This window comes from Elephas maximus, chromosome 22 (genome assembly GCF_024166365.1).
Source record: "Elephas maximus indicus isolate mEleMax1 chromosome 22, mEleMax1 primary haplotype, whole genome shotgun sequence".
NCBI lineage: Eukaryota > Metazoa > Chordata > Mammalia > Proboscidea > Elephantidae > Elephas > Elephas maximus.
In genome coordinates, this window is record NC_064840.1 from 52,710,189 (window position 1) to 52,737,485 (window position 27,297).

General features: G+C 42.2%; 1 protein-coding gene across 1 annotated transcript in view; it reads right to left on the reverse strand.

Annotated features, from left to right (window-relative positions):
- Window positions 1-5,652: 5,652 nt before the first annotated feature.
- Window positions 5,653-27,297, reverse strand: part of XPO7 (exportin 7) — a 39,365-nt gene continuing 17,720 nt past the window's right edge. Inside the window, exons 12-28 of the mRNA XM_049865134.1 lie at window positions 26,597-26,790; window positions 25,869-25,974; window positions 23,398-23,533; window positions 22,811-22,884; window positions 21,600-21,683; window positions 20,469-20,529; window positions 19,907-20,015; window positions 18,593-18,699; window positions 16,191-16,279; window positions 15,090-15,197; window positions 13,106-13,188; window positions 12,430-12,644; window positions 12,071-12,209; window positions 10,091-10,251; window positions 9,069-9,167; window positions 8,361-8,488; window positions 5,653-7,411 (exon numbers count right to left, since the gene is read on the reverse strand). Coding sequence (XP_049721091.1) covers window positions 7,318-7,411; window positions 8,361-8,488; window positions 9,069-9,167; window positions 10,091-10,251; window positions 12,071-12,209; window positions 12,430-12,644; window positions 13,106-13,188; window positions 15,090-15,197; window positions 16,191-16,279; window positions 18,593-18,699; window positions 19,907-20,015; window positions 20,469-20,529; window positions 21,600-21,683; window positions 22,811-22,884; window positions 23,398-23,533; window positions 25,869-25,974; window positions 26,597-26,790 — 1,987 coding nt within the window. The 3' untranslated portion in view covers window positions 5,653-7,317. The remainder of the gene's footprint in view (window positions 7,412-8,360; window positions 8,489-9,068; window positions 9,168-10,090; window positions 10,252-12,070; window positions 12,210-12,429; window positions 12,645-13,105; window positions 13,189-15,089; window positions 15,198-16,190; window positions 16,280-18,592; window positions 18,700-19,906; window positions 20,016-20,468; window positions 20,530-21,599; window positions 21,684-22,810; window positions 22,885-23,397; window positions 23,534-25,868; window positions 25,975-26,596; window positions 26,791-27,297) is intronic.

Here is a 27,297-nt window from a genome sequence, read left to right on the forward strand (position 1 = left end):
CCCATGAGGATTCTTTGTGCCTACTTGAGCCCTGGTTTTCCTCTAAGGAGTCTATCCTTGTGGCCCCTGTCCTCCCATTCCCTATAAGTAACAGAGGCCAGATTCATGTCTCTTCTAGCTTCTCACTGCTATTTCCAGACCATGCTTCTCTTCCCTCACAGTTAGGCATTCCCTCCTCAACTACTGCTTTCTGGTTTCAGTTCCTATCACTGTTGAAACTGTTCTTGCAAAGGTTTTCACTGAGTGCCTTCATCAGTCAGGATGGCATACGTTATGCTGTGGAACAAGTAACCCTGAAAACTCATTGGCTTAAAACACAAGAAGTTTCTTTCTCACTTACATTGTATGTCCAACATGCATGGTAGTGGGGCTCTGCGCTTCAGTCACTCAAGGACCCAGGCTGTGGAGGCTTTCAAATTTACCCAGTAGTGGACAATGCACATGGCAAACTATGCACTAGCTTTTAAAGTTTCCACTCGGAAGTCACACCCTCATCTCTGCTAACATTTTACTGACCAAAGTTTCATGGTCATGCCTAACTTCAAAACAGGTCAGGGAAGAAAAACTGAGATATGTGATGAACAATCCTAATTAGTACCACAGCTCTTAATATGTAATTGTAATGGACACTTCTTTGTGCTTAATGTACTTAACCTGTGGTGTCTGACACAGTTGCTCACTCCCCTTGCAAGCTCTTGGCTTCTGGAACACCACTCTGACTATTCTTTCTCATTCTCCTCCGCTACACATGTCTCCCTAGGGTTCTGCCCCCAGCTCTCTGCTCTTACTCTTCACACCCTCCTCCAAACCCAGATCGTCAATGATCACATATCTCTGCTCAGGCCTTCCTCTGTCTGATGTCCTCTCCCTCCCCATCTCTCCAACCTGACCTTCCTTCTTTGTCCTCTAGCTCAGGATCCCCACATCTTTTTTTGGAAACTGGGAGTCATATAGAATCCTCTCTTTCCTTTACTCTCCACATTCAACTGGTCACAAAGACCTTTAATATTTCTCAACTCTTTCCACACAGCGTTCATCTTGGTTCAAGTCCTCGTTACCCTAGCTGGTCTCTTCAAATTTATTCTCCACAGTGCATGGCTGCAACAGTGGCCTTTTCGAAGTAAAGACTAATCACTAGGTTGCTGTGCATAGTGAGTGGCCTTTGGAAACTTACTGCTTTTAGGATCAAATCCCAGCCTCCTGCTATGCAGCCAGCAAAGCGCCCCACCTTCACCCATAGACGGCTGCACTCTACCACCGGCCAAACAATTTTTGCAACTCCTAGAGAGGTACAAGGTGTTTCATGCCTTAACGTTTTCGCGCTTGAGTCCCTCAGCCTGAGTAGTGTTCTCTGCCCTCTTCGACTGGTTAGTTTTAATCGTTAGGGCTCAGTTTGGGTGCTCCGCCTTCGCACTCCCAGGGCATTCCGTGCTGCGCGGTAATCAATCATCCTTTTCCGTCTGCCTGCCCACTCCACGGAGTTCTTCCAAGGCCGGGACCTGGTCCTTTATCCCTGTACCTCATGGACCAGGGCCTCTACGGTTACCACTGTGAGAACACGACGCGCGTGAACTCCAGCTTCTGCCAGGCACTCGGCTTGAGTGGGGCCGGAGGCGGCAGCAGCTCAACCCAGGTCTTCTTCAAGAAGAACGACCTCACAGGGACTAAGCAGTCAAACTCCCAGTCTCTCGGCGGCCACACAACCCACCCTACCGTGCAGGAAGGAGCGATGACTGCGCCTGCGCAGGGGGGCGAAGGCGGGGCAAACGACGGCGCGGAGACGACTCGCCCCGGGAGCCGCCTCTCTGCGCAGACGCGACGGGAGCGCCAGCCGCAGCGTGTCCGCCGGCTGAAGGACCGCCGAGAGTCACTTCCGGGAAAGCGGGCGGCTGTTTCTGGCGGTAGCGTGGCCGCGGCCAGCTAGTGGGTGGTCGTTGCAGAAGCCGAGCCGGGTCGAGAACTCCTTACCTCTTTCCTCTGCAGGGTCCAGGGGGGAATGGTGTTAGCGGCTTCTGCCCTTTGCCTTTCGGTAGAAGTCTATGGCAAAGATGTGAGTTTAGCCCACCCAAACCAGAAAGCTTGGCATCTCCGCAGGGGTTTCCGCAAACATGTCCCTCCTACTCCCTCCATCCGGCACCTGCCGGCCTCTGCACTCCCCACGCCCCAGAAACTACCTCTCTTTTTCATTGATCATGATCTTTCCCCCCCGGTCCCTCCCTACTTGTAAGGCGTAGTTTGGCTGCCGGGACGGCGAGAGAGTGGGGACTAGCAAAACTCAGAAACAGTGAGTAGACGGGTGAGCAGGCTGTAAGATTATTAGGGACGGAGACAGTAAGAGAAGACTTGAGAGGGAGTGGGGTTCGACTTTGGGTCTTGAAAAGGGTAGGTGGGCAAAGGATGATGTGGAAGTTTAGACCGAGAAGGATTCTGCAGACCGGGAAAAGGCGTGAAGTAACTGGGCTTGGAGGCAGAGGTGACAGTTACATGAGTCTAGTTGAAGGATTCTGCTGCAGCCAGTTTGTAGCTTGGTTGATAAAGTTTATGACATGGTCTGCTTTATTAAACACACCCCGAACTGCAAGGTGTTAAAGATGGGTAATTGGTTTCTAATAAATACGATGATGTTTCGCTATACTCTTAAAACGAGTGGTTTCATTTCCATTATTTTACTTGGTGTTCTCAACAACCATTTTTCCAGAATTAATTCAGCCCTGAGAAGATGATTTATCTTCGTTGTACAGTATTTAAGAGCTGAAGAGGTGGCCTGGGTTTTCTGACTTCTAGAGTACTGCTTTATCTTTTCCCATCCTTTTATTAGCTGCAGGGAGTACTTATCACCCTGTATAGTGACCTCGCTGAGCTTTACATAGGTCCATTGTCCATTAGTAAGTTTTTATCCGGTGACAGTCTGGTTGCCCTTCAGATCCTGAACCCAAAGACGCAGACCCGCTTAATTTGTCATAAAACAGTAGGGGTTAGGAAATTCCCCATTCGTGGTTTTTCACTCCTTTGCAAGTTATACTGAGATGGTTTTGGGCCATATGAGTAATGCTGCACGCTTAAGTCTATTATGAGTTGTCTGTCTTCATGGCTGTCAGGCGAAATTAAAAACGTAACTGCTGCTTATGGTGCTTGCATGTGTGTTTTGGAATCAGTTCTACTGAGGGATCTTACCCACAGAAAGCAGAAGGGTAGAAATAAATTTGCTTTGCAAAGATTTTTGCTTCTGAGATTCGTTTTTTTGTTGCTGTATTTGGTGAATGAACAGAGGACAGAGGAAGCAGCCAGACTGTCCTTTGACCTGTAAGGGTTTTCTGAGTAAGGGGGTATTATCATTCCAAACTTGATTCCATCCTCCATTCCAACTATCTAACGCCCCATTGTCTGGCAACTGATTTCTTTAGTTGACCCACCATTCCAGAGACGCTCCAAGTGGGTGACCTGTGAATTCCAGGGTATCAAAGATACCTGAGATAGATGTAATGGACCTACAACACAAGCTACAGAGGTAAGAATCCTCTTAGATATTATCTAGCATTTAATTGGCAGCTGTTTAATTATGGGTGGTGTAGACGGCACTGGGCTAATGGGATACATTTTTATCCTTTCAGTTATTTAAAAGAACATAGGGCTTGAAAGTAGTAAAACATTTTTTAAGGCCTGCCTATCAGATTTATATTTTTGAAAGCTTCCTGTAACTATCTTGCCTTTTTTTTTTGTTTTGGTATTTGGCTTTGGCATGGTAGATGTCAACCTAGGTTTGTAGAACTAGCCAAAAATGCTGGGGCTGTGGGGTTGGCTGGTGGCAAATAGGAGAGAGGTGTTTTGGTGCAAATGGTTTGTGCTCAACTAAAGATGGTGCGTCAAACCCACCCAGTGGTACTGCAGAAGAAAGGCCTGGCTATTGGCTTCCATTAAGATTATACCCAAGAAGACCCCATGGAGCAGCTCAGTAACACATGGGGTCGCCATAAGTCAGAATCAGCTTGATGGGGTTTGGCTTTCTAGATTTAAATTCATGTTACTCCATGCCCATGGATATTTTTAGAAACTGGTTTGTTTCTGTACTTGGTTGAAATTTAATAGAGTACTAAAACAATATTTCTTCCACTTACGGAAAAAGGTTTTTTTGAATAAGACCATTTTTTTGCAGAATGTTAAACTTTTATTTCTTAATAGGTTGTCACTTGTCATTAGAAAATTTATACTTCTGAAAGCCATTTCTTTTAAAAATCTAAAATCTTAAAATTGTGATGTTGGGTCAAATCCCTTCTTCCTTTGTCTGATTTATTCTTTAGTGGCAACAGACAACTCTTACTTGAACTGAGCCAACAAAATACATACATAATAAGATTTAATAATCTGCGGTGAAAAATTCAGGGATTCTGCCAATGTAAGGTATGGTTTGTGTCAGGAAACATCATCTAAAGACACAGCTTAATGAGTGTGGTACCAGGATAGCCCAGAAACTTCTAAATAAATGCCTGTTTTGACTGAATAAAGCCTCTCACATGATTTCTGGGGGAAACCAGAGTTTAAAGGTAATTGACTTTCACATTTATTGAGTCATAGGAAATTGCTGGTAATTGACCATTTTTGACCAAAAGAAATGACTCCTTTTTTATGTCCCCTCTTCTAATTGTCAGTGAAGGAGGGGACCAACTGTACTGTTTGAAAAGCTTGAAGGGGGCTGTGGAAGTTTAACCACGGCACCTTGTCAGGGCTGGACTGTGCTTAGGGCTGCAGTGAAACCAAACATCTCTCTGGTGAGTTTCTTGCCTCTGGAATTGTTCTTGTGGAAAGGAAGGGGGATGTGGGGTTTTGCTGATCAGTCATCATCCCAGAGTATTTGGTGGGGAGGGGAGGCTCTTCTCCCACTTTTTCTGTGAGAGTTATTTGTAGTCTCATATACTACAGGATTAGAATTCTAGGTCCCTGGAGCATATGACAGGACTGTTTTCCAAATTAAGCTTCACAATTTTGTATTTCCATTAAACCTAGAGAAGGAACTTGGCTAAGATAATACTCATTTCTATTTGCCTTCCAGGTTAACAGAATACAATTTTGTTTTGCCTTTGAAATAACTCAGGACCAGGAAGGTTGTAATAGAATCCAGCAGACTAAACCTGTAACCGCAACCTGTTGCCGTTGAGTCCATTCCTTCTCATAGCGACCCTATAGAGCCCATCAATGTAGTAGAATACCTAAATGAGGCAGACACGAGTGGCACTCTAGCCTGTAATTCACAGGATTTAAATCTGCGTTTAGGTACAGATACCTATCTGTATTTTAATGCTTCTCAATGTTCCTGGCACTGATGTTCCCTCACACTCGGGTACTATAGAATGGAGGGATCAGAAGTAGTCCCTGAGAACTACAGTGTTCATTTGATAAATCTGACCTGTGAGGTTTGCAGAGTATTCTATTAGATAACATTTGCCCTTGAACTTGACAAGGTCTAATGAGAAAGTCCAGCCTTCATCAGAGATGTCAGAACATGAACAAAACTGGGCTTTCTTCAATTACTACTTCTCTGCTGGTAGCCGTATCATTACATGGAAGCTAGTAAAAAAAAGGCCAGGTAGAGTAGCTTCCCTTCTATAGCTACAGACAATAGTATATGCCATATATATATATATATATATACATACACACACATTAACTAAAGTAGTATTTTTAAAGGAAATTGAGTCAGACTTAGTCCAATGAGAAACAAGCTAATTTTAGAAGGCTGAGGGGCCCCTGCCATCCACTGGTTTTTAAGAATGCATGTTTCAAATATCTTCATGTGTTTAGAGTTAAACATGTCCCTATAAACACACTAGACTTGATTGCTGAAACCAGGTCAGTAGAAACCATTGAAGTTTATTGGCGGTCACAATGCTTACACTGTATGCAGCAAACACCCTTACAAGTCTATCCGCAACCTGATCACGCAAGAAAGGATTCACCACACAGTCGCCAGAGGAGAAAGAAAAAAAATTAACAGGTTGTTTCTGGGGTAGAGGAGAGAAATAAAAATAAAACCTAATTGATGAGTGTCCCATGGGCAAGAGCTGAACTAGAGATGCGTACAACTAGCAGCAACAATTGTGGAAAAAGTACAAGGCAAATAGCTTTCTCCATTAATTTTCCTCTGTAGGTTAATTTTTTTAATATTCAAAACATTTATTATGGTTTTCATTTTATAAAAATGTATATTTTTAAAGAGGTGGGATAATGTTAAATACTTCATGCTAGGCAGACCTTGTTACTAAGAACCCTCCACTGTAGTAACTTCCTCCAGTTCATACATTCACGAGTGCAGGGTATACATAAATAGCCACACGCACACACCCACACACACTGCCTCAAGGGCGGGGAAGACTAAAAGTTACTGGCCACACGCAGTCGGGCCTCTGATGGATGCATCTAAGTTACTCAGCAGCAGAGCAACTGGCTTAAAATTACTTCTCTCAGGTCTCCACCTTTCCAGAGACAAAGGACCCTAAATTTATAGGTAAAAACCGGACTTTAAAAGCAAGAGGCATCTGTCTGAGGATCAAAGTGGGAAAAGGATATAAAAACAGCAAACACTTCTGGCTGGAGTTGTGTCACTGCGAGGCCAGGGGACCTAGGGCAGCATCTGTGGTTAAGGGGAGGGATGGTGCTCTGGCATGGCTTAGAGTTCCTAATAACAAGGGTTAATACAGTAACAGGAAGTGATAATTTGGGGGGCGAGGAAAGGGCAATAAGAAAAAATATACATTTGGAATCTTTCTTTTTTGCCTCTCTACACTTGTGTCACTAAATATATCTCTGCACTTTCACACGTCCTTGTCCAGTAAAGCTTCAGGCCACCAGAATACACATTTTCTTCACTCGCATACACAGCCCCTCACATCAGCATTGGTGCACTAGACTCTGTAAAAATTTTTCAGTCACGCTTTTTGTTTTTAAACTTGAGTCAATATAAACCTTGTTCAAAATGTTATGAAAAAATGTACATGTTTATACAAGGCAGGTTGTGGCAGGACACTGGGGGTTCTCCCGCCTTGGGTGGCCCCAGGAGGAGGGGGCTGGAGTCTCACACGTTTGTGTCTCTGTCTCCTCCCACCACCCTCCCCGCCCAATCCCCTAGGAACCAACAGCGTCCTGCCCCAGTGAGTGCACTCACACCCCTATTCCCTGGGGAAACAGCTAGTTGACCTTCACCATTTCCCCCACACCCCTGGAGGAAGGAGCCAGGATCAGCGAGGCCCTCTCCCTTGTAACTGTTCACCCCTCTGGGCCAGACCAAAGGGACGCTGCTCTGTACAGGTAGAGTCCAAGGAGGTGTCAGCTCATCATGTCATTGCTATTCACGCCATAAGTGGAATTCTTCATCGAGTCGTTGACTTCTCGACGGAATGCTGACAGGTTCTGGGTGAACCTGCAGAGAGGATGCATGTGGGTTGGGGGAATAGGGTGGAAGGGAAAGGTCTTTGGCTAAAATGTTCTTAGCAGAGAAGTGGCTACTGAGAAGCAGAATGTCTGAACTGATGGGTTTTGTTTCTAAAGTCAGTTAATCTCTGTCTTAAGACTATATGGGAAAGCTGGGCTACTCTTGCCCCCCTTTCTACCTGGCAACTTCATGGTAGCTAGAGATCTGGTTAAATCTGGGGCCTTGTGAGCCATGTTGGGCTCATGGAGCACAAAAAGAATCTGGTCTTGGGGCTACATTTAAGCTGGCTCACTGCCACAGGTAGGAAGTAGCCTTCACCAAGTAGGGCAGTAAGAGGATGAAGCTGTATCATTTCTTAATGTCAGGAGACCAATGGCTTAGATTTGTGCTGTCCCGTATGGTAGCCACTAGCCACATGTGGCTAGTGAGTACCTGAATTATGGCCAGTGCAAATGAGAAACAGAATTTTAAATTTAATTAATTAAAAAAGAAAACCAACAACCCTGATAATCGATTCAGTTATTGGAAAATTTATGGAATCTAAATACAGATTAAGTATTTCTGATGAAAATTTAGCATCTGAATTGAGCTGCACTGCAAGTGTAAAATACACACAGGATTTTGAAGACTTAGTACAAAAAAAAGGAATTTAAATTCTCAATTATTATATGAATTACACATTGACATGATAATATTCTGGGTACATTAGATTAAATAAGATATATTATTAAAATGAGTTCTGCCTGTTTCTTTTTATTTAAATGTTGCTCCTAGAAAATTTAAAATTACATATGTGGCTCGCTTTTCTCTTGGACAGCACTGCTTTAGATGGTCTCCATATATGGGTACACAAAGACTTTTAAAGCATCTCTCTTGCTTCAATGGCTTGAAAAATAACAACTGCCCAGGATTTCTTGGCAGGACCCACTACACTCACCTGTCTCTGTTTTTTGTAAGAAGGTTTCGCTCGATGCCTTCCATCAGGTTTTCAAAACACAGATGCATAGCCTGCTGCTTCTCTGGTGGCTGGCTGTTGACGATACTGTTCCTTAGGTCAGAAAAATACTGTGGGGCAAGGAGTAAGACAGAGGGTAAGGAGAAGATGGGGGAAAGGCGGATCAGCCCCCGTCATCTGCAGGGCTGAAGGAATGTTCTTCAGGAGGGAACATCTATCTATCAGACTTCTTTTTTTTAAGGCAAACACTTGCAGGATAATTTATCTACGCTCAACTTAAAAATAAAGAATTTTAAACCTGTAAAGCACCTTAAGGGTCACCTGATCCAGACCTTTCTTTTATAAGAATCTCAAGACTTCTCTGTTTACATTCATTTACGGCAGGGCTGGAACTAGAACTTAGGTGCTTTGACCTTCAGGTACTATTTCTCCTTTTAAAGCATTTCTTTTTCTTCCTCATCCTTTACCTTTGTCTGACTGCCACACGTGCGGACTTCCAACCATTTTAAGCAATTATTAGTATAGTTGATGTTTAAAGCACGAATAGGATATGCTTAGTAAATGGGCCCTTTCCTCTCCATTTTACCCTTTGGGGGTGTTTGTTAGGGCTTCTCACAGTGCCCCGGAAAATGAGAGCTAACTGCGTGCCTACCACTCTGCTGGCTCTGGGCAGAGGTCTGGCTTACCTACCTTTTCATTAAGTAGTATCAAGCCGAGCAGGGGACGGGACATAGACCACTGGTTCCTGCAGTCCTCGAAGATGATGATGTTCAGCACCGTTGACAGCATCTGGAAATGGAGAACTGAGGCATGACCCTGGGAAGTGTGTGGTTTGGTGGGAGATAAAGTCACAGATTCCAAATTAGCTGAAGGTCTTTTCTGTCTCGGGTAAGCCAGACAAATCTTTTATGGAGTTTCATTTTAATCTTACATTTCAAGGTAAGCTTTTCTTCTCAGATGTTTCCTGTTCTTTAAATTAGTTTGATAATTTCCTTAAAAACTGGACTTTCCCAGGTCATCCTGATTTTTGTAGGGAATGGGATGGGGTCAAGCAAACAATTACAGTAGGCGATACTGCCTTGCATTATTGCTCCCAGGTACTTGTCTCTGAGGAGACAGCTTTGTAACATTTTTGGGAATGTGATGGGGAAGTGAATTACTTCACTGCTTTATAGAGAACAATGTGGACAAAGGTGAGATTGGTAAAATACTATGACAATAACTCCACTGGCCCATTTCCTTATCTATTTTTATCTAGTATCATATTTAATTTGCTTCAAATATCTTATTTTTGAAAAGATATTGCATACAAATAAACTGAAGGCAAGCATATGGGTCAGTTATTTCCTTCTGACCTGCATTCTTGTTCCCGTTTTGCAAATGAGAATACAGGCCATAAGGATAGACACTGCTGACCCATGTTCCATTTCTGGCAGTAGGTGAACAGAGTCATTTTCATGGAAAGAGTGCTTATTAGATGGGGCAAGGCATACAGGAGGGTGGGTGACATTTGGAAGAACAATTAGAACATGATTTTTCTCCCCAGATTTTCCATATCCAACGATAACTCAGTAAAATCTAAAAGCCCACTGCAGTAACTTCACCCCGGCGCTGTTAACTTGATGATGTCTTAGTCAAACTCATCATCCTGCAGAGAGATTTCCCCCACCGCAGGACACTCCTCACTGCCTCCTAACGCTCACGATCCTTACCTGCTGGATCATCTCTGGATGCTGCTGCATGATGTGCAGAAAGCGGTCACTCTCCTGGTTGAGGGGTGTCGTCCTCTTCTTGGTGCTACGTGACAGCTGCTTGAAGAGGTATGTCACAATGTGGTCTAGGCAAGAGCAGCAGCCTGTGCATACCATGGTATCTGGAAGAAGAGGGGCAGGGTGGAGTAGAACAGGGTTACTGAATGGCTGGTGGTCACTTGGCAAACATGGATTCCCTCGGCCTAACCTGAGACCACAGAGGTACCCAGTCAGACGGGGAGCTACAGCCATTTCAGCCAAGGCCACTACTCACTATTCACTACTCCTGTTACTCTCTTACCTTATGATATAGCAAGGCCTGATTTCTAAGTTTGACAGTGTGTGGTAACAGATAACATGAACAGTACTGACAATTTTTGACTTGGTGTGTTGTGGATTGGATGTATGTCTCTTGCTTCATAAAACAATAAAATATTAATTTACATTCAGTAAGTGCTTCTTTTGTGCCAGATATTGTGCTAAATGCCTTATAGGTATTATCTCTAGTTTATCCTCAAGAACTCCATGAAGTGGTGTTCCATTTTACAGACAAGGAAACCAAAGTTTGGGGAGGTTATGTGCTTGCCTGACAATCACGCTGCTACTAACTGGAAGAGCTGTATTAGAATCAAAGAAGTCTGAGAAGTGAGCCCATAGTCCAGGTTACTTGGGGGATGTCATCAGAGCCAACTTAGATAGTATGTAGACAGCTACAATTTGTGAGAATGTGGCACTGTATTATTTATCTCTGAAGCATCTCTGGGGAGAGGGCAGGGAAGAAGCCACAGACTCTTCCATGCATTTTATAAAGTGGACACTGCAGCAAACCTGTGGTCAGAACTTTGACTTGGTGAGGCACAGGCCAAAGGACTTAGGCATGGGCCCTCAAAACACTAACCCATTCTGTTTCTCATGGGCTGATACTATATGCAGAGGTCCCTCTATTTTCAAGAAGCTATAAAACAGCCTCCCAAAGGAAAGTCTGACACCGTGGCTGGACTGTACTAGATGTGGCCGTGGACCCTGCTCGAAGGAAATACCTATCAACAAAGTGGCACAGAGCTGTGGCTTAGTCACGACAGCAGACAATCCAAAAGGCCTTCTGTGTATTTGCAATGTATCATGATTATTTTTCAGTTGACTTAATCTTCCTATTTATATTTTTTCTCAGCCTAACATATGCTTTATTCTCTGGACACATACACTTAATAACACTGCTGGAAGGCAGCCTAGAAACAAAATAGTTGACAGGAACCAGCTGGACTAGGGTGAAAAAACTTATGCAATGAGCTACTTGAAACCCTTCCCTGGTTTCCACTGCCCTCAGGATGAAGTACTGTCATATGGCATAAGGGTCCCCTTCATAATCTGCCCCTGCTTATCTCTACAGCTCATTTCATTCCCTGTTCACTTCATTCCCCGCCAACTCTTCTGCACTGCTGTGCCAGCCCTCTCATTTTCTTGTTCTTTCTTGCCTAGAGGTGTTAGTCTTTGCTGTTCCTGCTGCTAGGAATCCTCCCCCTGCTAACTTGGCTGACACTAGTTCTGCTTTTATATTTAAGCATTGATGCTAATTCTCTCAGCAAGCTATCCCTGACCCACCTCAAAACCAGGAGTTTCAGTATTCTTCCTGAAGGCTTCCACAGCATTTGGTATTCACCCCCATCGTAGTACTTAAGTATGGTGTTTGTTTCATCCACCAGACAAACAGCTCTTCAAGAACAGGAACTGTGTGTTGTTAATTACTGTCTCCTTAGTGTCCAGCACAGTGCCTGGCACTTAGGAGGGATCAGTGACCATGTGCTGGATGAAAATGTACCTGTGAATTATGCACTCTGTTGTGACATCCAACTCCCCAAAGCAGTAATCCAGCTGGACGTTGGGGCAAGACTCTTCCCTTCAGTTTAGTTGAGCGGTAACAAACAAAGCCCAAATGCTTACCAAGTGCAGTAAGTCCTTCAGAAATGGAAGAGAGAATATACATGATGACATGAGGTTCCAGGCTTGCAATAAAGTTCATGTGGTCCTGAGTCAGGACTTCCAGTAATGAATAATAAGACTGGCTGAGCTTGGGGTAATCCTGTGGGAGCAGAGGAGGAAGAAAATCAGGTTAGGCACTGAGTACCGTTAACATGCAGGGAGCAGGATCTTAAATAGCTTAGTTCTGTCCAGGAGAGAGTTATAGTGCAAAGGATCTAGCTTAACGGTTTCTGAAGAGAAACCTTCAGTCACGGTCTCAGGTAAAAAAAGAGTCTGAACGTGATGAGGGCAGAAGCCTGTCAATGAAGCTGAAGGCTTACCAGGAGATCACTGTGGGGAATAGAGAGGAGCAGCTTGATGAAGGTCTGTAGAGCATTGTCCAGGGCATCATCTCCGTAGAGACGGAAGACTCCAAAATTGACATAGCTCCCACTGAGTGCGGCCTTCAGCATGGAGAAGCAGATGGAGATGCCCTTGAGCTTCAGCGCATAGACCTGATCCTTTGGGACCTCTCCTAGTGTCAGGATGCGATTGCCTAAGTAGATGTACAATATGTAATTTATATTTAACAAATATATGTATTTATTAAATCACAGTATATACCAAAGGAGCTCTGGTGGTGCAATGGTTAAGTGCTGGGCTGCTAACCAAAAGGTCAGCTGTTCAAACTCACTGGTGGCTCTACGGGAGAAAGATCTGGTGATATGGTCCCATAAAGATTACAGCCTAGGAAACCCTGTGGGGCAGTTCTCCTGTCACATGGGGTCGCTACGAGTTGGAATTGAGGCGACAGTATACAACAACAAGTATATCCAAACACAACCATCCTACTTCAAAGGCATACAAATTCTGGCAGGCCCTTGATGACAGTTGGCACTCTTAATACAAACTGATGAGGAATACAACCAGCCCATGGGAATGTTGTCCTGAGACCCACACACTGCATACAGCGTGGTGATTGAGCTGGGATTCACTTCCAGCCACTAAAACACTTACCATACATTGTTATCATCTTGCTGGTTTCTCGGAACAGTAAGATGCCATTGGGGGAAGAGACATCAAACTGCAGTCGCTGAGATCTGAGCAGAGAACAAGAAGGAGAAAACGTCAGAGATGGGCTGCTGGACGACTGAGGTACTTCAGTTTCTCTTCTGAGTACCTTGGATGATTCTTTTTGCACTAAGATGCACAAATTACCTATCCTAGTATGAAGAAACCAAATTAGTCAAAGGTATTTAGTCAGTGATGTATCTTTGAAGACCAACATGCTAGATTCAAGTTTTGCTGCTCAAATTAAAAACATTTAAAGGAACCAAAAAAGGAGGCAGCAGATATAATAACTCTCTTAGAATTCTCAGTTTTCATTTGATTAAAGTATAGCTTCTGTCACAGTCACTTCCTACTACTGCTGACATTAATTTACATCTCACTTTATGGCTTCAGTGGCAGGTGAGGGAAGGGTACAAGGAATATTACCACTTTATAAAAAGAAACCTGTACAGATGCAAAGGGACCTGGAATGCTACAGAACAAGTCAGGCAGGGGAGGACTTTATTTTTTAAAACCACCTTAGTTTTGAGTTACTAACTGTTCATTAGACAAGAACCCCTCTTTATCCTGCTCACCCTTTAATGAGCTTCACTGGATTCTAGTTGTTAAGGCTTCAGACCTACAAGTCCTCCTTGATCCTTCTTTCCTTCTCTCTCCACATCTCATCCATCAAGATCTAGCTCTAAAATATGCCCTGAATCCATTCACTTCCTGTATGGTCTCCCAGGCCAGAATGCCTTTTAAAAATGTAAATGGGATCATTTTAATCTCTTTCTTCAAAGAATCCAACAGCTTCCCATCACAAGGAGAATAAAGGCCCGGTCCTCACTGCTACCACACTAGACCCTTACATGACCAGGTCTCTGCCCACGTCTTCGGCTCATTGTCTACCATGGCCACTCATCTACCATACTGGCATTTTTCTGCCTCATGGTCCCAGCAAGCTCATCCCAGCTTAGCTTAGGACTCTTGGGGTTGTTTTCTCTGTTTAGAACACTCTTTCTCCTTTATCTTTGCAAGGCTGCTAGAATCTTTGTCATTTAGATGCCAGCTTAAATATTACCCCAGAAAGGCCTTTCCTGACCCTATTCTTCAAGTTCCTCTCTACTCTATTACCTTGTTTTACTATTTTTTTCATAGCACTTATCACTGTCTGATACTTCTGTATTTTATTTATTAGTTTTGTCTGTCTTCCCCACAGATTGCAACATCCAAGAGGGCAGATTTTGTCTGGCAATGAGTAGACAGGTCCAAATCTGTTTTATAAATGAGTAGCTCTTGAATATGAGCCTCATGGGAGGATACAGCTTCTGAGTATTACTCACTCCCCCTAACTAAGGTAGTTTTAATATTAATTCTCAGGAGTCCCAAGAGAGGCAGATGCACATATCAGAAATTCTAGCAAAGTCAAGGTGCTGGATTTTTCTTTGTTTCCATCCCTAAATTGTTGGGTAAGTGTAAAATTTAGTACATTGGAAAATTTTTTTTTTGCTTTCTTTTTTGGTAACTCTTTACTGATTCAGCTACAATTTGCCTAATGAAGTACCTTTCTTAAGAAATGGTATTCTGCTACATCCCATAGCATTCTCAATTGTCTCTATCTATCTAAACGTGATGGATATGGCACCACCGCCAAAACGTTAACTTTGACATCTGTGGAAAGGTTGCCAAATTCACTGCTCATAAGAATGGATACCTTCAGACTCTTCCTAAAGTGGTTTCCTTCCTGCAAGCTGCTAGGCTTTGTTTGGGTATACTGTTATTTCAAATACAAAAACATATGCACATAAAGATAGGTTTTCAAATTTTAATAGCAGTGAATCCTCTTATCTCTCACAATCTGCCTAAGACAATAGATAAAGCAAGTTCTCTCAGGCCTTTCTCAAGGAAAAGGGCAGTTGTGCCCTTTGAGAGTCTTCTTCTTGCTTACCGATTATGAACTAATTCAGCCATCAGCTTTAGCACAGGTGTGGTACAGGCTGGATCATGGTACCACAGCTCAATTGCCCGCTGGAGAATTGGCATGTAGGATGGATATCTGTAAGTGAGAAGCTAAGGAAAAGTTTCTGAATCCAGAAAGGTTCAGAATTTAAAATAATTACTCAGCACTAGCTAAGCATAAACTATTAAATTACAACTCTCTCACTGCCTGTCTCTTCCCTCTTGTTAATCTTGGGGTCTTTCTTACCAAAAGATGCTGAAGTAACTGTGTCCTTTAACCTGTAATAAAACCCCAAACCCACTGCTGTTGAATTGATTCTGACTCACAGTGACCCTACGAGACAGAGCAGAACTGCCCCATAGGTTTCCAAGGCTGTTATCTCTATGAAAGCAGACTGCCACATCTTTGTCCCTCAGAGCTTCAAACCACTAACCTAACCTTTTGGTTAACAGCCATGAGCTTTACCTACGGTACCACCAGGGCTCCTTAACCTGTTACAGGAATCTATTAATACATTTTAAGTTACATAATGCCTTACTTCTGAAGTGCCCACTGTATTTCAGATTGTTATTGATCCTCTCACTACTTCTATGATGTAAGGACTCAGCTATTTCCATTAGTAACTACTGGAGAAACAGAGGCACTCAGATTTTAAATAATCTGATTAAGGTTATGAAGTCAGTAATAAAGATTAAAAAAAAAAAAAAACCCAAACTTCCTAATTCTTAGTAAAGCTGCCTTTTTTTTTTCTTTTTAAAGCAAGAACTGTCTCTCTTTTCTGAGTGTAGCAAAATGCATGTACAGTAGTCTATACGGTATAGTTCCACAGGCATTTCTATCTGGGACCCAAAAGTGAAATTTGGAAACTTCCTCACACATTTCTCAATCTCGATGACCAGAGCAGACATTATGTCATTAGACATCTAGGGAGAGGCAGTTCACAGGATATGTGTGCCAGGCCTTTTGGATAACTCTGTGTCTTCTGTGCCTCACCACACTTTACTCCCCCTCCTTCCCCAGTGACTCCATCGCCCATTCACACCCCAGCTGAGGCCTGCTGTGGCCCACTCCTAGTCTGAGTTAGGATACATCCATTCAAACAGCATCATGAAGCTGGTCTTGGCGTTGAAGGCGAAAGCTATCCCTCTCAGGTCTCTTACTAGGCCAACTAGAGTTCTCTGTAGTAGAAGGCAGAAATATGTTAAAATAGAAAAACAAAGCCTATAACCACCTGATGGAGGATTTTTCGTATCTGTAATTAAATTCTTCCTCCCACAGTTTTAACAAATAACCCGTTAACACTGAGTTGATTCCAACTCAGAGTGACCCATTCCTTCCCAAATATTTTTCAATGCTAGAATGAAATCTTTTTGTTTGGAAAATTAATTTTAGAAGCTCGTTAAACTAAGAAAATGGGATGGTTCCTGGCCCATCACAGCATAAGCAGAGGCTGATAAAGTTTTAAGACATTAAAGTGGTAAATCATATGTAAAAAGTGGAAAACGCATTCATACAAGAGGTAGAAGGGCCACATAAGCTAAAGGCCTGGTGCTGTACCTAATTACACGAGGGCATCAACATCAAAGGAGCTCAAATGCAGACCCTGCCAAGGGGAAGACAAAGAGGGGAGTCTAGCTGGTCCCTTTGCTTGGGGTGTCTGGAAATAAGACTGAGATGTTGAATATTACAGTGAGAAAATACCATACTCTTCTTTTACAGAAAAAGGCTAAGCCCTAAAGAGGTCAAATGACTTGCCCAGGGTCATACTGGTAGGTGGTAGGAGGGTCAGGATTAGGACTCAAAGCACTGAGACTCCAAATCCATTATCTAGTCTATCACAGGTCTTCCTCAATAAAACTTACTTGTGGGCCAGCAGTAAGACTGCCTTAAAAGCTAATGGTCATCAATATGCTCAGGGAGGCAGCATATTTGGTGTCTTCACTCATTTGTCAAAAACTTCTGCACCCTGCTAACAGCTTGCTTTAAGCAAATAGTTCTATTCCTAAGCTGATACCATAAGCTCAATTTTCACATCTAAGATATCATCAATCTAAAAGACTTGTTATAGGGAGCGTGCCAAAGGCATGGGTGACAGTTGCAGTCCACGGCCCGGGTGCTTCTTTTTGTTCATTTTATTTGCTTTGTATGGAACTAATGTGATGGGGAAAAGGGCTGAGGTTCACTGATATCCCATAATTAAGTTGAAGATATTGGTTGATATTCTAAGTTTCTTATGTGTTATATACTAACTCTACCTCTGAAACCATCAGACTAAGAAGGGAGAGAGTTAGACAAAGTGATGTTGCTATCTGATTTCCCTGCTGACTTGGACTTAGGAAACAAGTTTTCTAAAGATAAAAGAACTTTAGAATGTCAGGTAAAGCCTAGTATTTTTTTCTGGCAGTACTCCTGGCTATTTGGTGGCTCTACAATTCAGGTCCCGTGTCCTTGAGGACACTGCAAAAAGTCCCACAAATATTAATATCCTAATGTCTTCTGATTTTGGCACAGAGAGCAGGTGTGTGTGAAGTAAAAAGAGGACGGAAACAAAAATCAAGAAATGACAATTCTGAGAGCTAAAATTCAGTAACTAAAAAGCAGGGCTTCAAACTGGTTCAGCTCAGTTTGAACTTCTGCTGAGAATTTACATTTCTAAGAAGTTCCCTGCTGACAATTTGCATTTCCACCCTAGATATACTGAAGCAGAATCTATATTTTATAAGATCACTAGGTGGTTCTTGATGTGTAACTTTCTGGTTCAAAGCCCTGCTAAAAGTAAAATTCCATGCATATGGAAGTTAAAAACCCTTATGAATAACTCATGTGTCGAAGAAGAAATCTTAATGGAAATTAGAAAATACAGTGTACTGAATGATAATGAAAATATTATGTATCAAAACTAGTTGAACACTGTAACTAGGGGAACATTTATAGTCTTAAATGATTTCATAAGGTAAGAAGGGCTGAAAAGTTAAGAAATCTGATAAAACAGCATAACCCCAAGGAAGACATAAGCAAGAAAATAAAGAGCGGAAATAAATGAAATAGAAAACACAGATAGAACAGAGCTAAAATAATAAAAAACCAAAAATCTGTTTTCCCCCAAACATTAATAAAACTGACAAATCTCTGGAAAGACCAATCAAGAAAAAAGAGAGAAAGCACTAATAGGCAATATCAAAAATGAAAAGCGGACACAGTTGGAAAATAAAACAGAGATTAAAAAGGCAATGAGAGAACTATAAATAACTTTATGCTAATACATGTGAAAAACTAGATGAAAAGAAATCCTAAGAGCTGCTTAGGAGTATACCTTTAACATAAATACAAGAGTCTGTACATCTATACTGGTCCCTCTATTTCAAAATTCCAGAAGACCAAGAGATTAATAAAAAGCTAAACCACTGGTTAGTTTATGGACAAGCACCATTTTCTGCAGTACTAGCTAATCCAGTCTCCAGCAGAAGTTGATCAGCGGGTGAAGGACTCACCTTTGCCTCTTGCTCGTTGAAACTGTTGGTGCTAAACATCTGGGCCACAGCCTCAAATGCCGCTGTAAGTGGCAGCATGAACTGCTCATACTGATCTTCATCCTCTCCTGTAAGGAGAACAACCCAAGGTGTGGCCTCAACGGCAAATATTCAAAGGTGTATAAGTATGGAAAGTAAGATGGGATGAAGGATGAATGACCCAAGGATAACTGAAAGAGGTCCCTTTATTATCCCAACAGGTATTAGTAATAATTAAGAGTAAAGTGTATGTCTAGAAACAGTAATTTTTAAACTAGGAAATTGGGGTCCCTTTGTTATCCCAACAGGTATTAGTAATTTAAGAGTGAAGTGTATACACAGAAACAGGGATTTTTAAACTAGGAAACTACAGAAATCATCTAGTCCAGGGATGTCCTAATTTTTTTCAATAATGGGCCACAATACCAGAGATTCATATGTGTATAATGTATTAAGCTATTTATTTTTCCTTAAGTGAGAACTATACCGCCTGGAAATCCTGGTAGCGTAGTGGTTAAGAGCTACGGCTGCTAACCAAAAGGTCAGCAGTTTGAATCCATCACGTGCTCCTTGGAAACTCTATGGGGCAGTTCTACTCTGTCCTATAGGGTCGTTCTGAGTTGGAATCAACTCGACAGCAATGGATATATTGCCAGTTGAGAAAGGACTGAGTCTGGTGTATGAGAACTAGATAAAATTCAAACTTGAGTCAGGTGCTCGTGGAGGCTTTATTTACACCCTCTTCCCCCCATAACCCTTCGTAAACCTGGAAGGTTTTATAGCATCATTTTAGTGGGACTGAATTTCAACAGCTCAAAACTATGATAATAACATCGAGCTTCAATATTAGTTGACCCAAAACTGTTAATATCACAAGAGCTAGAAAGGTGATTAAGCTCTCCTACTCACATGTGCTAATGAGCTGGGTTGTATAAAGTTTTATTGACCATCTCAGGGGGGTCACACCTCAACATGGGGTGGGGTTTATCTGGCCAATGAGAAGCATTTAGGAACCGCAGTTCTCAATCCCCTTATCTTACAGATGAGGTAATGGATAGAATTTTAAAACCACTGCATATCAGATAAAAACTTCAGGAGCATGTTGTTATTCACGTCCAGTTACAGGAACCATGATAGCATGATCTGTTCTTGGTGAAATCAGGCTGTTATTTCAAATAGTTTTGTTACTGTTGAAATAACAGAAAAGACCTCCTCCACGTGTAGTCTTCTATCCTCAGATAAAAATTTAGAACAGTGCCAGATTACTTCATGAGCCTCTAGGATTTACTGCAGTACCTAAATCCACCATGAGGAGACGCCCAAGTGCCGTGTAGAAGGTAGTCCGACACCGCATGTCTGTCAGGTTGGACTGATTGTTAATACCCAAAAATGAAAAGTGCTCGCTCTATTGAAAAAAAGAAAACAAGTTAAAAAGGTAAAAACATGGATTAGAAGTAGAATGCAAGCCAGTAATTTAGGAATTACTGAGCCCTCTCAAGCTAATGGCCACATGGTCATTCCTTAAGGATCTGAGGGATATTTTTTTCCATTATTGTTGTTCATACCTTTAAGTAATTTATATGAGGTATGAATGTAGTAGTGGGTGACTTCACCATAACTCGGATCATCGGGATCCCAAAGAAAAGCCCTGAGGGCAGTAAGTGTAATACGGCAGACCAACCTTTGGGAAAAACTTATCATCTGGAAACGTGATATGGGTTAGGGAACACAGTCTTTGCTGTAGTAGCACCAAGACCTAAATTAAAAAATCTACTTTATGTACTAAGAACTAAGAAAGTGTGTGTATGCGTCTATGTGTGACTGGAGGTTAGAACCAGGAAGGGGGTAAATTACTCACCGTGTGATTGTTCAGCATGAACTGTACCGCACTAAGCTTCACTAGTTTCCTTACACTACTGTATGTGAAGGCAAAGGGAGAAGGTCAAGGAAAGTGTGAGGCAAACTAAGAATATTTAAGGCAAACTGAAACTTTCCAGGATAAAGTACAGTTTATTTCTTTACTATGATTTCCACACCCAAATATCTTATTTTTCTTAACTGCTTGAGTATACCACTGTCATTCAAGCAGGAAAAAATTTGTTCTTTTAAGCAGTATTTAACAGACCAATAAGAGAATACCCATACCAAACTCCTATTTGTAAGAAAATAAGTAAATCCCGGTAGTTTTCCCCAAGAATCATGGATATCCTACAGTATCTTTTCTCAACAGAGGTTCTAAGAGGGAATTAAGTCCTAATACCCTGCCTAAGGCATCCGTCGTGTGTAATGAACTTCTCTCCTATGCATTCAGAACGGTACTAGTTATATTGTATAATCTTTTGGAGAAATGAGAAAAGAAAAGGTCACTTAAATAATTTTCACAGGGTTCAATTCACTTGCAGAACCCTGGTTGTGAAAGACTGCACTTGAACAACTCAAACTTTATAGCAGACCTAATCCAAGTCAGGGGCCCTGGTGGTGCGGTGGTTAAGAGCTATGGCGTGCTACCACTGCTAACCAAAAAGTCAGCAGTTCAAATCCACTAGCCACTCCCTGGAAACCCTATGGAGCAGTTCTACTCTGTCCTATAGTGTCACTGTGAGTTGGAATCAACTTGACAGCAATAGGTAATCCAAGTCAAGAGGAAGTGTATTCCTTTTACTGCAAAGCTTCTAATCAGAATCCTTCTACCAATCAGCTGAGAGGAGAAATCAAGAAGGACTTTGACTCCGCTGAAGGTGCTAAACTCTTGCTACACAGAGTCTATATACCTGTGAGACAGATCTGGTGAACATGAAATATGTAGACTGTAGGAACAGCCAGAGAAAAATCTATATAGTGAACTATTAGGTTGTGTGTTGGCTCACCGGGAAATGTAAAATACTTGAATATACACTAGAATGAAATGAAAGGGGAAACAGAGAGGCCATGATTTCTATACTATAGCACGACAAAGTCTGTTGTCCACAGAAGCTATCTTAGAAAAGGATATCCAATGGAGAGGTCATTGAGAAGCTGTAGTGTCTTGGAGGTGATTGGTTCACAACGGCCCCAGTACTTCAAATTGGTGATGCTGGAGGACAAAAAGAAAAGAAAAGCAAAAGACACTTTTGATTTTCATGGTTTCTTTGAGGGTTGGGAGAAGAAGAAAATCATCCATCAAAAGTCACCATTCACCTCCATCACCAATTCACAGACATCACGACCACGAAAAATGGGTATAAAATCTCTGTACTTACATTTGGTTGACTAGAAAAATTATCCTTCAGATAATCTTCACTACTTGGTTCCAAAGCTACACTGGCCCATACCCAGGCCCTTGGAATTCTGGGGCACTCCAGGGCTGATTTCTGCAGCAAGGGTAAGAGATTTCTGCGGCAGTGATAACATGCAGACGTATGCAATTCTGCACCTGCACCATCCACTGTCAGCTGCAGAATTCTAGTAGCCCTTGCTTCTGGATTCTTGGCTGGGAGAGTCCTTTAGACCCCCTTTGCTTTATTCATCTGAAATTATTCACCAGCTCTTGGATATGAGTGTTTAGGGTTGGGATAGTTGGAGTTGCAAGGAGGCAAAATGATACTTTGCACACAGCCTGGATAATATACTTGGCTGGTGTGTGCTTTAATAAATTGAGCTCCTAAAAAGTAATCGAAAGAGCATAACTTAAAAGAAAAAGGGCCAATTAGGAAATTCAACTTTAAAGACAGCTCAAACAATAGCACTATATTTTGGAGACTCAAGACTCCCAAAGGGTGAAGCTTCTCGAGAGGAAAAAGCCTGTTTTAAAGTGGGGCTCTCCTCCTGTGGGGCATAGCTAGTGCCAGTCAGCACCAGGAAGTGAATGCCTCCTCCGGGGGTCCCTGGCAGCACGGTGATCGGGTGACAGGATGCGCGCCAATCACTGGGGAGGCAGGTTTGTTTTGCTAACGCTGTGACAGGGGTTTCACCTGTGATTCCAGAGGCTGAAGATGGGATTCCACATGAACAAAATTAAATCCTTGCCTGTACAAGCCTGGAATGCTCTGGGGCCGGGCCATATCTCTAAGCACAGCTTGTCACACACTCAAATACACAATTTTCTGACGCAAACGATCAATGCTAGGATACCAAGGCACTGGCAACACGATGCCAAGATCACATTTTACACTTGCAAAAGGATTGCAAGGGACTCTTGCTGATGGCAAGTAAAACACTTACATTTTTCCTATGAAGACGCTGAGGACCATGGTCTCATCATTCAAGCCCAGAACTTCTGAGAGTCGGCGGTACAGCTGATGTTGTGTTCAAGGAAGAGTAAGCAGGAAATAAGGATTAGAACAATCACACTCCAGTACTATTCTGTCCACATTGAGGGGGAAAGATGTGGGAAGAAAATGGGCAACAATGCTGGGGAAGACTTTACTGAAGGGATGAGCTAATTTCTAAGTATTAATGAACACTGGATGATACTGAGCTAACTTACTGGCCCCCTTCAACCCTGAAATTATAAAAAGAATTTCTGCTGTTCTGAACAATTCATGTATTGAGACTAAGCACTGCCCATTCTGAGAGGAACAACAGATGTTCTGACTGGCCACTTGTTAAGCATATGGAGCATTAGAGAAATGGACCCAATTCTTTGATGAGTCTCCCAGAATTCTATAGACTAAGAGGAGATACTTGGACTATCCTGATACCTAAGATCTGGAAGCTAGATCTGAAGTGTTACCAACCATTTCCCTCAATCAGCAATTCCATAAGTAAGAAGTGAAAACTAAATGAAGCCAACTGAGAGTCTCTGTTACCTTAGAGGATTTCTGGACCTGGTCCCCAATGTAGATCTTACGAAATTGTTCAAAAAAGCTCAGCATGGCCAGTTCTAGCTTCTCGTTACCAGCCTGAGCCAAGCGAGAATCTGTTAGGTTCATCAGCTGCAGCACCCTAGAGGAAGAGGAGCAATGATTCTCTCAACAGCAGGATATCCTGGTCACTCTAGAAAATCCAACCTACCCCAGAATAGTCATATATACCTCCTCTCCTTACCCATCCTGTGTGAAAGGCATTCTTGCAGGCTCTAAACTCTGTTGAGGGACAAAATTCTCCTCATTTCTGCCTCACAGGAAACATGTAGAGGAGTGACTAGTCAGATGTTTAAGACTTCTAATCCACTGAGACTACAGATTGAGGCAGAACTCCTGATCAGCTTAAAAATAGTGACAAAACACTAGTATGAGCGGTAACGGCTTCCTCGAAACTTCTGTGAGACCTTGGGTAAAGCAATTTACTTTCTGAGTTCAGGTTCCTCTCTATGAAACGAGGGAGACTGGACTAGACCAGTGGTTCTCAAATCTTTTTTCCTAAAGAGCCATGAAAAGAACGGACACACGTAGAAGATGATGCTCACAGGCAGGGAACACTTGCAGGGACAAATAGCAGATACACTAGCTGTGACTTCACCCCTTTTTGTTTGTGGCCTTCCCCTCAAACGAAAGCATACTGGAATCCAAGTGAGTAGATGTTCAATGAATAAGAATGATGTTATTACAAGTGAGTCATTTGACATTTACATACTGTGAGAATAGGTAACAAACTATTTGTGACATATCATGAGTGAATTAGACTCAATGTTGCAATACTCAGGCTTAGAACCAATCAACAAGACAATGTTCTAAACTCTAAATTTACATTATGACACATACACAGTATCACACCAGGCTGCAGAATCAGAAACGTATCAGATTTTCATCCTTATTACATCTTTGCTGAATCCTTCAAAAAATGCCGTGGCACAATGCCATGGAGACTTTTGTTAGGACTAAGGCACCTATGGGCAAACAGGCATTGGATAAAGAAAAAGAGGACAGGAAAGAGACAAATCGGACTTCCAGATGAAGAATCGGAATTATAGCCCAATCTTTAAATGAGATGTTTCAAAACCTGTTGCTGTCAAGTAGATTACGACTCACAGTGACCCTTCAGGACAGAGTAGAACTGCCTCGTAGGGTTTCCAAGGCTATAATCTTCATGGAAGCATTCTGCTACATCTTTCTCCCGAAGAGCAGGTGGTAGGTTTAAACCGCCGACCTTTCAGTTAGCATCAGAGTGCTTAACCACTGTGGCACCAAATTCTAAGGTATTAGAAGTTTAAACATGTTCATCTCTAAGGAAAGCATCTGAAGGTTTAGAACCCTTTGGGGTAGTACTTCTCTTCAAGGTCACAAAACCATTTTCATCATAATACTAAGATATTATTTGCCCTTTCCACTAGCATTCTCATGAGGGTATAGTGGGGTTTGCCAGAGGCTACGAGACCTGTGATGTCACAACAGACTGAACGCAGAAGCAGATATGAGAATCCGGCTGTCTTTCACTAAGCCAAACATTAAAGCAAGTTGTAAAAATGTAAAACTAAGACACTCTTCTCATTAATTTTTGGGGGGAAAATATAGTTTTTTTCATAAAAATATATTAACATTTAATGGGTTTATTATTTTAAAACAAATTAATAAATATTTTAAAAGTTTCTCAGTTTTAATTTCTAATATGGTAGATATCAATAGATATAATCCAATAAACCTAAGACGTTTGATATCCTCAATAATTTTTAAGACGGGAAAGTGGTCCTGAGACCAAAAGGTTTAAGAACTTCTGCTTTAGGATATTAAAAAAATCTGCCTTTTTATTTCTACATTAGGTAAAGTTTTTGGAAATCACTAATATGTTTTATTTTCTCCTCCCTTCAGCCCAGAATTTTAATGCTCATTTAAAGGTGTTTGATGAGAATTACACAGACACAAAATAATTTGAAATTCTCTACGTGGAAAAATGTATGGCCAAGAGATTTGAAAGGCTGTTGGAAATCTTTAATTCCATCTTTGGGGGCTTCCCATAACTTTCTATTAGATTTATTTTGATTTGACAAAAGCAGCCCACATTTTACTAACTCTGAGACATTGTCCTTAAACAGAACTGAAAGCTATTACCCGCTTTGGTTTTTCTAATTCCCTATCCATCATCTCTTTACAAAATTACTGTAGATCCTTTTTTTTAAAAAGTAAGACTATTAGGCAGAATTCTTGCCATACTTATAAAAGGCTTGAAGTTGGACCTGTAACAATCCTTCGTTTCTATGGGCTATCATCACTTTCACAAGATTCTATTCTATAAACGGGAGGAAAGCATTAACAGAAGCATGTCAAGTCCCCATGGCTGCAGGACTCAAAGAAAGGGGTAGAGGACATGGTGATGAAATGGAAACCCTCTGGGGAGCACTTACCGACAGACAAGCTCGCCATCCATAGCATCTTGCTCATCAGTACTGGCAAAAGAAACCCGGCCACCAATCACTGCTCCAATGATGTAAACCAGCCACGTCAGCCTTCCTGAAACAGAAAGAAGATCCATCAGTGTCATCTCCAGTGATAATTTCATGAAGAAATTACTCTATGAGGTTAATTCTTACTATGAACTTCCTTAATCTTAAGAGCACTATAGTAGAGCCACTACTCTGTTCTGGGAAAACGGAGATGCCTAGCAGAAAATTCATTAGAATTCCTATTTCAGACAAGTACTTAGGGAGTACCTGGGCGGTGCAAACAGTTAGCACTTGACTGCTAGCCAAAAGGCTGGCAGTCTGAACCCGTCCAGAGGCACCTCAGAAGACAGGCCTGGCAATATGCTTCTGAAAGGTCACAGCCTTGAAAACCCCATGGAGCAGCAGAACTGCATACCTGGGGTTGCCACAAGTTGGAATCGACTCAGTGGCAACTACCAACAACACTTTTTTAGAGTTAAAAACAGCCACTGCATATATGGTTTTAGTTACTCTTTCCTAATTCCCTGAAATATTTATTCACAATTTTTGTGTGTGTGTATATGGAGGTAATTGATGATGAAAGGATCTCTTTGAGGGAGAGGCAGAAAAGAAAGATGGTAATGAGTGAGGGGGTATGAGGGCCTCTCCTTATGGGTCTAGAGTTCAAGGTAAAAGCACTGTACACTCACCTTCCTGCACTGCAATATCCATAGGACTTGCACTGGCACTTTGTAGCAGCTCCTGATAGGACTGGGCCGACTGGTCAAACAGCTGCACAAGGAGTGCACATGTCTTCTCATATTCACAACGCCCAATTGTAGACAGCTGGTCCAACTGCTGCTGGACCAGGCCTGTATCTTCCAGAGGATCTTCCAGCCCATCTCTGTTCCCCAGGGAAGAAGGACGGCAGCTCTCTTAAAACATGCCCATTGATTTCCCCAATTCAGCAATTAATTCTTAATCAGCTAAAGCCCCCATTTCCAATCCTAGAAGCCCACATCCTCACACGACTTTTTACCAGGGAAGGGATATAGAAACAGTTGGAAGGCAGCTGTCTCTGCCCTAGCATCAGTCTCCTGTAGTCCGCATGTTGGTATATCTGAATTATCAGTCCCTTAACATTTGTCTGTCTTGACCCTCTCAGTCCCATGCTTCTCACCTCTATGAGCTCTTAGTTCTGTGTCTTTAGCTTGTCTTGACCATAGTAAGCTTGGGACTTACTACAGGTACACAATCCTTTGTCTGAAGTCAATGGGGCCAGATGTGTTTTGGAATTCAAAAATTTTCAGATTAAAGGAACGAAATATGATGCCTCTACTATGCTACGTAGAACCTCAATGGGCTTGGAGGCGGTATCAAACACATTTCTGCAGCAAAATGTATGAATCAT